Below are 12,500 nucleotides of genomic sequence, written 5' to 3' on the forward strand. Positions count from 1 at the left end.
TCTCTTATTACGCTCTATCGGCTATACTGTAGAGTCACGGAATACACTGTTCACCCTGATATTTCCATTCATTCATTCATCTGATATAACTCATGTGAGTTCAGGATGTTCTGACTGTGCGTCTGCTGTATCAGTGTGTAATGTGGGCCTGTAATCTCTATCGTATCGCTCAGTAATGAAAACCTTTATCCTGCAGATCTCAATACAGTGAGAAACATGAGCACGCTACAATGAGTAAACACTGCACCATGCAGAACAGAGTAATACAGCCCTGACCCTGCAGCACTGCTTCTGTACGCTGGTGTGTGTGTGTGTGTGTGTGTGTGTGTGCTTATCAGGACATGAGGTGATGTTAATGTAGAACATACCGCTGAAGCAGAGCTCACGCAGAGCCTTCAGGTCCACCTGCTGCTCACTCAGAGCCAGCTTAAACTCCTGGATCCTGCACACACACACACACACACACACACACACACACACACACACACACACAGATCAGCATTTAACTCAGTGATGAGCTCAGTCTTCAGCTCCTGCTCATCTTGAGCGGTGTGTCAGATCTCTGGATCTGAGTTCTGAATGTTCGGTCACCATCAGCTGGACAGTGGAGCCACACTTTATTATTTCACTTCCTCAAACCTGTTTGACTTCAACACTCTGACACACAGGAAGATGTTCAGAAGAATGCTGGAAACCGGTAACCATCGACTTCTGTAGTATTGGTTTCTCCTACTGTGGAAGTCAGTGGTTGCAGGTTTTCAACATTCTTCTAAATATCTTCTCTGGTGTTGGAGATCAGAAACTCGAGCAGGTCTGGCGGTACAGGAGAGCGCAGGTGAGCAGTGCTGCAGCGGTGTGTGAACGGCACCTTTACATCCCCACATGAGGACGTTCAGCTGATCACAGCAGCAGAGTTATGCTTTAACTGCGTCTCTGAACTTTCCCCGACAGCTGCGATGAGTGTGTGTGTGTGTGTGTGTGTGTGTGTGTGTCGCTCAATAGTGCGCACACACACACACTCATCACTTTCACAAGCAGAAACACAGAAGAACTTAAACAGCACAGGAGTAACCGCTGACAGACACATGACCAGCTCACACACACAAACATAAACACACACACACACACACACACAGCTGTGTATGTATGTGTGTTTATATCTGTGAGCGTGTGTGTGTCAGGTATGTTCCGCTGCTGTGTTCACTCAGGTGTTTCTCATCATCATTTACTGTGTGTGTGTGTGTGTGTGTGTGTGTGTTACTGCAGTAAACTGACAGAGCAGTCATTCAGTGTCATCATGCTGGGAAATCAGATTATGGCAGGTTTACCACACCAGACAATAACACTGCACACACCAACACACACACCAACACACACACCAACACACACACCAACACACACACACACACACGCACACACACACGCACACACACACTGAAAATGATGATGAGAAACACCTGAGTGAACAAACGGCAGAACATACCTCACACACACGCTCACAGATCTAAACACACATACATACACAGCTACATACCTACACACATGTAAACACACACACACACACACATCTATATAATACACACAATCACACACACACACACAAATCAAAACATACACACACCTACAAAACCACACACACCAACACACACACACACACACACACACACACACACACACGCACACACACACTGAAAATGATGATGAGAAACACCTGAGTGAACAAACGGCAGAACATACCTCACACACACGCTCACAGATCTAAACACACATACATACACAGCTACATACCTGCACACATGTAAACACACACACACACACACACATCTATATAATACACACAATCACACACACACACACACACACACAAATCAAAACATACACACACCTACAAAACCACACACACCAACACACACACACACACACACACATAAAAACAAACATACACACCTAAACACACAGACATATATATTCATCATCAAAATACATACACACACACACACACACACACACACACACACATATATATAAACACATCTAAAAACACACACGCACAGATCAAAACAAACACACAATTTCTCTATCATCACACACAGATCTAAACACAAACACACGTAAAACATACACACCTACACACACACAGACACATCTAAACAAACACACACACACACCGTGCATACATATAACACTGACTGTGATCTAAACACACACACCGCTCGTCTGCTGTATCTGAGCTCTGCTGCTCGACGTGACCAGTGCCTGTGTGTGTGTGTGTGTGTGTGTGTGTATGCTGTTTGCGGTGTGTTTCTCACCTGTTTCTGTAGGAACTCGACATGTTTGACTGGCGCAGTCACGCGCTGCCGGAAAAACAGCGCCGGCGGAAACACGGACGCGCACATTAGTTCCGCTACAGCAGCAGCGCGCACGCACACACACACACACACACACCCTACTGTATGAACATCACATGACCAGTTACTGTTTACAGTGATAAACACACACACACACACACACACACACGTGTCCGTCAGTATCGCTTAAGCAGCAGAGAGGCAGTGATGGTCTTACTCCAACAGCTCAATCATATAAAAGCTTCATGGATGTGTTCATTACTGTTATTAAGAGGAACTACATCACTGATATTATTTTACACACACAATCATGAATATTTATGTGCATATGAATCATAAATATGAAAAAAAAACACTCTAAACTAACCCTAAACGTTGATTAGCATAGACAGATTAATAATAAAAAAAAAAATAATAATAATAATAATAATAACAATTAAATAATAATGATATTGATGATGATGGTAATAATAATAATATTATTAATAATGATAATAATAATAATAATAATAATAATAATATGACAGACAAACTTTATAAAGGCAGATAATGAATGGATTAACCAATCAATACATGAATAATTTCACATGCAGATAAATAATGTCATTTCTATTTCCTTAAAGCTGGTATTATAAGATACATTTAAAAATCAAGAAATCAGCGTTTAAAACATGAAGAATAACATCTAAACTGAAGAAACAGTCATTAACAAGTATAAACCCCCTCTGCTTCAGTCTCCTCAGGATAATGTCATATACTGAGGCACAGTTCATGACTGTAGCACATAATAGTGATGAGCAGGTGAAAATAATCACACTGTTCTCTTTCTATTAGTACTATTAAAGTGTAATAGCACCCAGAACAAACTAAAACATAACCAAATACAGAAGAAAAATGCAATATCAGTTTAATGGTGATCAAAGCATTATATAAACGAGTGATCATTATGAGGGAAACCAAAGAGATCAACTCAGAAATACTAGAGATCTTAAAACAAAAGAGATTTTGTATGAATGAAGAAATGCATACAGCACTGTTATTAATGCTGAATAACTCGGTGAAAAGAGTGTGACCTGCATAATAATACAGTTTAACCTGATCTAAAGTGTTATAAACAGCGATCAACATCATGAGTGAAATCAGAGAGATTAATGCAGAAATATCTGGAGATGTCGTCACGTTTATGAATGAAGAAATGCATACAGCACTGTTATTAACACTGAAGAATACACGAAATCAGCCTGTGAGTGGTAGAATAGTACTGTTATACAGTAGTTCTGTCTGATTCTGGAATCTGATTGGCTGATAGCCGTGTGATATTCTGCAATAACAGCACTCTTACAGCCTCTTCACCTTTGTGTATTACTCCGCCCACATAGAGTGACATCAGATCAGTAAACTCACTACAGTCTGACAAACATTGCAGCTGTTGGACAACATCATGTACTGCTGAGGCTTTATTAGCGGAGAAAGATTGCAAGTGTTCAGTTTATTTATAAGGATAGTGGCTAATTTAAATAATTCCAGAGATCAGCAGCCATCAGCCTGTCATACTGAGCAGAGCAAAGATGGTTGATGTTTTGCCACAAGATGGCGACAGAGAGCGCATAATAAGCCCTTAGAGGAGAAAATCTCAGTGCAATATCAGATCATTATTAATCAGGTAAGTGACACTCTGAGTTGATATCTCTCATTTGTGCGACGATTGTGCGGGTGCGTCCGCTACGCCACTGACCGCGGTTTGGAAAAAGTCAAGGTTTTACAACCGGCAAACTTTTCTGTTCCTAAAGTATGAGTAAGAATTTTTATTGACATTTTTTTGTCTTTAGGAGAGCAGTATCTCCAGCAGAAAAGATCTCCAGAGATGCCGTTTTAATTAAAGAAATCAGTGTTTGAAACTATTGAAGACAGCAGAAGACACTGATTAATCTCTTTATTATTCAGCCGGACGTGTTCACTGCTCCAAAATATTATAAACGTCTCTCAAAATAAAATATATCGTGTTCAAGGGGGAAAAAAGATTCAGTTTTACCCAGACATTTAAAAAGCATCTATTTCAGAGCAGTGAGCAGAATACTGTGATGTTTTATCCACGGTTATCATCACACCGTCACAATCCTACACCGGCCCAGGCCTCGCTGATGGACAGCCGCACATCACACTGCTGGCATATGGCATTGCTCATTTAACCAAGGTTAAAGAGGTATAAAGCACACACAGATATGCCAGCATCAGGAGTGAAATCATTCATTCAGAAACATTTGGAGAACAAAATCCCAACTGTACTGTTATTAACACTGATTTAAAACATCACAATATCACATCCATCATCACCATGAGTGAAATCAGAGAGCTGCAATCAGAAATATCTGGAGATCTGGACAAGTTTATTCATGAAGAAGTGCAAACACTACTGTTATTAACGCTAAATAATAAACAAAAGCAGCCCGTGATCGGCTCCGGACAGGAAGTGCTCATGAGTCGCGCGCCGGTGACCCGGATGTGGCGCAGGTTGTGTTGACATCAGATCGGCGGCGATCATCACCGGATCATGCCCGTGTTTCTGTGAGTGGAAGCGGCGGTCAGTCGGTAAACGGTGCTCAGGTAAGAGACAGACCTGTAAGTGGCTACTGGAGCTGCTGTCAGCCGCTCACTGAGCGCGTAAACCCTCGCGGGGGGCTAGCACGCTAACGGCTAACAGATACACACACACACACACACACACACACACACAGAGAAACAAACATCACCGAGCGGCGAGAAAAACACCGAAAACACGGACACGACAACAGCGCAGAGCGACGGTACAGCGAATACTGATCGGCAGAGTCCCGGTAAACGAGCGACGATGAGCACAACACAGCTGACAGATTATTATTAATGACAGTGTGGGAGAATGATGATGATGATGTTGATGATGATGAGGATGATGGGGTTCAGTACTGCCCAGACTATTGCAGCATTAATGACGATCCAAACTAGTAGAAGAGATGGCATCATGTCAGATCTGGATACTCAGATTCACTCAGTTTGTTTTCTCCTGATAGTGTCAGTCACATTAGCTGTTTACATCTTTAATATTAATTCTGCTGTCATAAATCCTTCCTATTAAGGGTCTGTTCGCATCAATAATCAGTGTGTTAGTGTAATATTAATCATGTATTTGTACATATCAGGTGTTTTCCTGCATCACTAATCATGTTCAGTTTATTAATAATAGTATATCACTAATATTAAGTGTGTTTTGCACATTATTACAGGCGCCCTGTACTGAAAATCTGGCTATAGCAAAGCTTAGTGTAATACAGAGATCAGTGAATGGGAAAGTGCACACAGTGAGCCTCAGCCTGCACCATTTCCTCATTCTCATGTAAAACACCGGTGGACAACAGGCCAATCAGAGGACAAAACAAACTGTGACGAGCCTCACTGACCACGCCCTTCTCATTTGCATGTATGCCTTATTTGGCTTGTTCACCTGGACCTGTCGAGCAGCCATGTCATCAAGCTCTGAGATTATAAAGAAGCCCTGAGAGTGTTAACATGCACGCCTCAGGCTGAGCTTGATAAGACAGACGTTTCCTAGTGAGACAACAGTGATCATTTCCCTCCCTCTGTTATTTTAACTGTATATTTTACTTACTGTGCGTGTGGGACTTTTATTTTTAAAAACGCGAGTGCCAAACTTTACTGTGCTTTACTGCAGTGTATTCGCCTCCGGATGCAAAATGCAGGATATACAGATTACACATTCATTCACCTCCACTCTGAAGAGCTTAACGTTACTCTGATCGGGTTTATATTCGTCTGTGTTTAGCGTACATCATGCTGTGTGTGTATAAAAGCGGCATGTCAGAGCAGAGCTCATTAATATTCATGACACGACCCAAATATGGTCAATAATGGAGCCTCTGATTATAGGGGTATTTATGGAGCATTAAATCAGCTTACAAAACCATTTCTGCAGATTTTTTGAATATGGATATGTGGATATCGGAGAACAATTTAACTTATTAAACCGAAGCAGTGTAAGGCTGCTCGTCACCGATGTTATACATGTGTTCATATAGCACTAATAATGTCAAGTGTGTTTTTGAACATCAGTAATGTTGAACACGTTTTTGCACATCACGGATAATATTAAGTGTGTTTTCATCGTTAATAATATTAAGTGTGTTTTCATCGTTAATAATATTAAGTGTGTTTTCATCGTTAAAAATATTAAGTGTTTTTATCGTTAATAATATTGAATGTGTTTTCATCCTTAGTTATATTAAGTGTGTTTTCATCGTTAATAATATTAAGTGTTTTATCGTTAATAATATTAAATGTGTTTTCATCGTTAATAATATTAAGTGTGTTTTCATCGTTAAAAATATTAAGTGTTTTTATCGTTAATAATATTAAATGTGTTTTCATCGTTAGTTATATTAAGTGTGTTTTCATCGTTAATAATATTAAGTGTTTTATCGTTAATAATATTAAATGTGTTTTCATCGTTAGTTATATTAAGTGTGTTTTCATCGTTAATAATATTAAGTGTTTTCATCGTTAATAATATTAAGTGTTTTCATCGTTAATAATATTAAGTGTTTTATGGTTAATAATATTAAATGTGTTTTCATCGTTAATAATATTAAGTGTTTTTATCGTTAATAATATTAAATGTGTTTTCATCGTTAGTTATATTAAGTGTGTTTTCATCGTTAATAATATTAAGTGTGTTTTCATCGTTAATAATATTAAGTGTTTTATCGTTAATAATATTAAATGTGTTTTCATCGTTAATAATATTAAGTGTGTTTTCATCGTTAAAAATATTAAGTGTTTTATCGTTAATAATATTAAATGTGTTTTCATCGTTAGTTATATTAAGTGTGTTTTCATCGTTAATAATATTAAGTGTTTTATGGTTAATAATATTAAATGTGTTTTCATCGTTAGTTATATTAAGTGTGTTTTCATCGTTAATAATATTAAGTGTTTTATCGTTAATAATATTAAGTGTGTTTTCATCGTTAATAATATTAAGTGTTTTTATCGTTAATAATATTAAATGTGTTTTCATCGTTAGTTATATTAAGTGTGTTTTCATCGTTAATAATATTAAGTGTATTATGGTTAATAATATTAAATGTGTTTTCATCGTTAGTTATATTAAGTGTGTTTTCATCGTTGATAATATTAAGTGTTCTTATCGTTAATAATATTAAATGTGTTTTCATCGTTAATAAAATTAAGTGTTTTTATCGTTAATAATATTAAGTGTGTTTTCATCGTTAGTTATATTAAGTGTTTTTTTTATCATTAGTTATATTAAGTGTGTTTTCCTCGTTAATAATATTAAGTGTGTTTTCATTGTTATTTATATTAAGTGTGTTTTCATCGTTATTTATATTAAATGTGTTTTCATCGTTAGTTTTATTAAGTGTGTTTTCATCGTTAGTTTTATTAAGTGTGTTTTCATCGTTAGTTTTGTTAAGTGTGTTTTCATCGTTAGTTTTGTTAAGTGTGTTTTCATCGTTAGTTTTATTAAGTGTGTTTTCATGAATGTGTGTGTGTGTGTGTGTGTTTCAGAGGTGACGCGTGACCAGCGTGTGTTTCTCTGCTCTGGATTGTGTTCTCCTCATCTCGATGTGTGTGTCCTGAGTCAGTTGTGTAGTTGTGTGGTATCGTGATCATGGCGAGTAAAGCAGGAGATGATCCGGACAGTCTGATGTCTCTGTGCACTGAGTTCTGTCTGAGGAACCTGCGCAGGACCATGTGCTACAGCGGAGAGCGGAACCGGCTGAGTTTGCGGCCCGACGTTTTCCTGCCCAGCGAGATCTGCGACCGCCTGGTCAACGCGTATGTACACAAGCGTGTGTGTGCGAGTGCGTGCGTGCGAATGCTCTGCTTCAGTGAGTGACTCTCTGCTGTACTGTGCAGGTATATGGATCTGGTGCACACAGACAGTGAGTTTGAGCCGCAGGACGGCTTCTTCCAGCTGTTCAGTGACCCGCGCAGCACCAGACTCACACGCCTGACGCTGAGGGAGGATCTGCTGCGGGATCGAGACCTGGAGGCCATCAGCAAACAGGTGAAGCCCACAGCCCATACTCACAGTGTAGGACAGTATATGTGTGGCTCAGCTGTAGTGTGTAGTGTAGTGTGGGCGGGGCTCAGCTGTTTGTTTCTCAGCTGCTCTTTATGCTAATGAGGTAGAGATGGCCACAAGTGGGTGGGGCTTTCCCCCTCTGATGACATGTACAGAGGGAGAATGTGAAGAGAGAAAGTCTGATGAGAACAAATACAGTAACTCATGTTCACCAGTAGAGGCGTGTGTGTGTGTGTGTGTGTGTGTGTGTGTGTTTGTGTGTGCGTGCGTGCAGGACCTGATGGAGCTGCACCTGACGGACTGCAGTCGTCTGTCGTCTCGAGCTCTGCGTACGCTCTCCAGCTTCAGACACACTCTGCTGTCTCTCAGTCTGTTCGGCTGCTCCGGGATCTTCTTCCGCAAGAGCGGCGCCCCGCTGGCGTCCGGCGAGCAGGATGAGGAGGACGAGGACCCGCTGGAGGAGCGGCTGCAGACGCTGGATGTGGACTTCAGCTTCCAGGGCTTCGGTCGTCTGCGTGTGCTGAATGTGGGCGGTCTGCCGGCGGAGCTGGACGTGGAGGCGCTGCTGCAGCCGCTGCCCGCTCTCACTGCGCTGGATCTCTCCGCCGCCCGGCTGCCCAGACCGGCGTTCCTGCAGCAGTGGAGCGACCGCATGGCCTCGCTGGTGCTGTATAATGTAGAGCTGACGGACGAGCTCATACACACACTGCTGCAGATGACCAGACTCAGGTTACTCCATACAACACACACAGAACACACTAGAGAGCCTTCACTGTAGGGGTGTACACAGCACACAGCTCACAGCTCAGCTCACACTCTGGGTTATGAGGCACGGATCAAACCATTTTTAGTTCAACAGAAGGGGGAGGAGTCTGATGCAATTGGCTTTTCATTAGCCGTGTTTCCACTATCGCGCCTAAAGCGAGTGAGCCAGGGCCAGTCGCATTTCCATTGTCACTTCCGGGGCCTAATCGGGCCAAAGCGGGGCTTTCTTGGGGCCAGCGGCCGGCCTTTTCAGCCCGCCGAATACCTTGGGCCAAAGAGGGCCAGCCGGGGCTTCAGGGCGGAGTGAAAGGAGAGGCGGACTTTGCCCCGAATCTGGGAAAGATTACTTGCCGTCATTATACTTTTCCGATCGCACACGAGTACATGCGCCAAACACAAATAAATAAGGGAAAGAAAACATCTAGCCTTATAGACTGAGGTCTTTTGCTGATACTCGCCCTTCTGTTTCCCTTTAAAATATAAGGCTGCTGCATGAAATAATACAGTTTTAAATTATAAGTGACTGCAGCGTCCTCCTTGATGTTTCAATAACGCATAATAATCTTCACACCATATTAAACACACAGCAGACAGTAAAGGTTGTCAGGAGTTTTTGTGAAGTTTAAAAGGTGTGTTTGTGCGCGTTTAGATGCCTGTGTGTGTGTGTGAGACTGAGGGAAAGAGCGCTCCCCACAGCTCTGTTGATGCCGTGAGCAGCTTTTTCCTTTAATATTTTTCTTTTTCTTATTTATTTTGGAGATAATACACTATATGAACACAACAGAAACACATGAAACTCTACAAATTTGATGTCCACTTTTGTAGGCTCAAAACAATAGTGTCATATCTAGATAAAATAGCCGAAGCTGTATTGAAATATAATTTAAAGAATTGCAAATATCAGATATAATAAAATCACATTAAATAAATAAACCAATAGAAAACTAACAAAAGCTAGAACAATTTAGGTATATAGCCTACATAAATCAAACCGTTTTAAAGCCAAACTTTTATTTTACAAAGGCCTCTCTGAAAAAAAGATTAGATATTTTCTAAACACAATACTCACCAGAGAAGGTTTAAAATATTATGTATAAAGTATTTGGATGCGATGATATTAATCAAATCCTGCACACAGAGCATTTGTGAGTGAACGCAGAAACTAGGCGACCTTTTTTCTGTCCTGCGTCCTGTTCTGTGTCCTCAAACAAGTGTTTATGTGTTTATATGACGTGGTGAAATGTAGAAAATGAAATTTACATGAGGAGCTTTATTAGTGAAAAGCTGCTAAGTGCAGTGAAATATAGGGTATGTTTTATTACTTGCTCTTATGTGCTGAAATACTGAACACTTTCCTTAAGATCACATAATATGCAACATCTGACTGTCATATAGCCTATAGGGAAAAATGAACATGTTTCAGGTCTCTCCGGAGCTTTTGGGCTGAAGGTTTGACTGCGCCTATCTAAATGAGGATGTTATAAAATAGGCTACAGTTATTAACGGAGACCACTCGATGCCAACAGTCGGTCGATGAGTAAATGAATATGATGAATGAGAACTCAGGTCTGTGTGTATAGACATACACTGTGCTGCTGTACAGTAACGGGTCGTTTGTTTGTTTGGGTTGTCTTCATTTTAATGCTCTCCTGATGATGATGATGTGGTGGGCTTTATCTGCCTGATTCCCGCTGAAGTGGGCGGGTTGTGTGACGTTTAATTCGGGGGATGTTCTGGGGGCGGGGTTTGTGTGATGCGCTGCAAGTTACTAGCCCGACAGTGGAAACGCCACATGATTTCGGCCTCACTGCTCAACCTCCCGGGCGATTGGCCCGGCCCGATTAAAGCCCTGGCTCACGCTGGCCCGATAGTGGAAATGCGGCTATTCATCACAGCAGTAGCGTACTGCAAGACCCCTTTGATCATCTAAAATAATACAAATAAAATCCAGAAATCCCCAGCTGAATCCTTTAAGATATTGAGCTTCATAATCTTGTACAGCAACTCATGATAATTACTGTAGCCTCATTTTGAATGGATGATTCAGTGCGGTCCAGTACTCTGCAGCGTTTGTTAAGAATAACTCAGTGCTGTATTTTAATGGGAGGCGGCGCAGTGGCGCAATAGGTAGTGCTATCACCTCACAGCAAGAAGGTCTCTGGTTTGAGTCTCGGCTGGGTCAGTGTGTGTTTCTGTGTGGAGTTTGCATGTTCTCCCCGTGTTGGCGTGGGTTTCCTCCGGGTGCTCCGGTTTCCCCCACAGTCCAAACACATGCACTATAGGGGAACTGATCAACTACACTGCTCGCAGTGTATGAGTGTGTGTGTGTGTTTCCCAGTACTGGGTTGTGGCTGTGTTATACGCATCCTCTGTGTAAAACATATGCTGGAATAGTTGGCGGTTCATTACGCTGTGGTGACCGCTGAATAATAAAGGGACTGAGCTGAAACTGAATGGATGGTCAAACTCTGGCATTAATCTGGAAGCTCCTGGTCAGCAGTAGGCCAGCCCTGACTCTGAGCCGCTGCGATGAGACTGTGTGAGATGTGATAGGGATGCTGAACCTTATATCTGAATCTTAACATCAGTGTCCACATCTGATCTGTAGCGTGTTCTCGCAGTGCTCACTCAGAAACAGCACTGGCTGGAGGCGAACAGATGAACTGTGCTGTGTTACACCCTGAACTCAGTGCCTGCTGCTCCACCTCTGAGCTCGTCTCTCAGTCTGTTTGTTTTCTGTTACTGATGATGTGTGTGAGAAATCAGTGTTTTCCATCTGTGTGTGTGCAGGCATCTGGACATCTCTCGAGAGAATCAGAGGACGTCTAAATTCAAGATGTCGAGGCGTGTGCTGAGCAGTGTGGTGCAGACGCTGGTGCAGCTGGTGTCTCTGGACATCTCTGGACACATCATGCTGGACAACTGCACCGTCACACCCATGCAGGAGGCGCTGGGACGACCCAGGTCAGAACACACACACACACACACACACACACACACACACACACACACACACACAACTGCACCAACTCTAACTGTGTAAAACACTAACTGTTTTGTTCATCTGTGTGTGTGTTTATGTGTGTGTGTGTGTGTGTGTGTGTGTGTGTGTGTGTGTGTGTGTGTGTGTGTTTCAGCACGGAGCCCAGTAAGAGCAGTATTTACCCCTTTAAGGAGCTGAAGAGGCCTCTGCAGTTTTTGGGCCTGTACAACACAACACTCTGCAACGTCACACACATACCTGCGTATAAGGTACTACACACACACACACACACACACACACACACAGA

General features: G+C 41.7%; 2 protein-coding genes across 5 annotated transcripts in view; one reads left to right on the forward strand and one right to left on the reverse strand.

The window, feature by feature from the left end:
* tbc1d13 (TBC1 domain family, member 13) overlaps positions 1 to 2,370 on the reverse strand; it is a 10,310-nt gene extending 7,940 nt beyond the window's left edge. For 2 of the 3 annotated variants that reach the window (XM_073934796.1, NM_001114422.1), the window contains 2 exon segments: positions 2,310 to 2,370; positions 369 to 442 (listed from right to left, as the gene is read on the reverse strand). In XM_073934796.1, coding sequence (XP_073790897.1) covers positions 369 to 442; positions 2,310 to 2,332 — 97 coding nt within the window. In that variant the 5' untranslated portion in view covers positions 2,333 to 2,370. 3 annotated transcript variants of the gene reach the window in all.
* A 2,480-nt stretch (positions 2,371 to 4,850) lies between these two features.
* The window catches only part of zer1 (zyg-11 related, cell cycle regulator), a 16,682-nt gene continuing 9,032 nt past the window's right edge, over positions 4,851 to 12,500 (forward strand). Inside the window, exons 1-6 of one of the 2 annotated variants that reach the window (XM_073934412.1) lie at positions 4,851 to 5,182; positions 7,926 to 8,195; positions 8,277 to 8,427; positions 8,720 to 9,174; positions 12,001 to 12,174; positions 12,348 to 12,462. In XM_073934412.1, coding sequence (XP_073790513.1) covers positions 8,029 to 8,195; positions 8,277 to 8,427; positions 8,720 to 9,174; positions 12,001 to 12,174; positions 12,348 to 12,462 — 1,062 coding nt within the window. In that variant the 5' untranslated portion in view covers positions 4,851 to 5,182; positions 7,926 to 8,028. 2 annotated transcript variants of the gene reach the window in all.

Source organism: Danio rerio, chromosome 21 (genome assembly GCF_049306965.1).
Source record: "Danio rerio strain Tuebingen ecotype United States chromosome 21, GRCz12tu, whole genome shotgun sequence".
Classification (NCBI taxonomy): domain Eukaryota; kingdom Metazoa; phylum Chordata; class Actinopteri; order Cypriniformes; family Danionidae; genus Danio; species Danio rerio.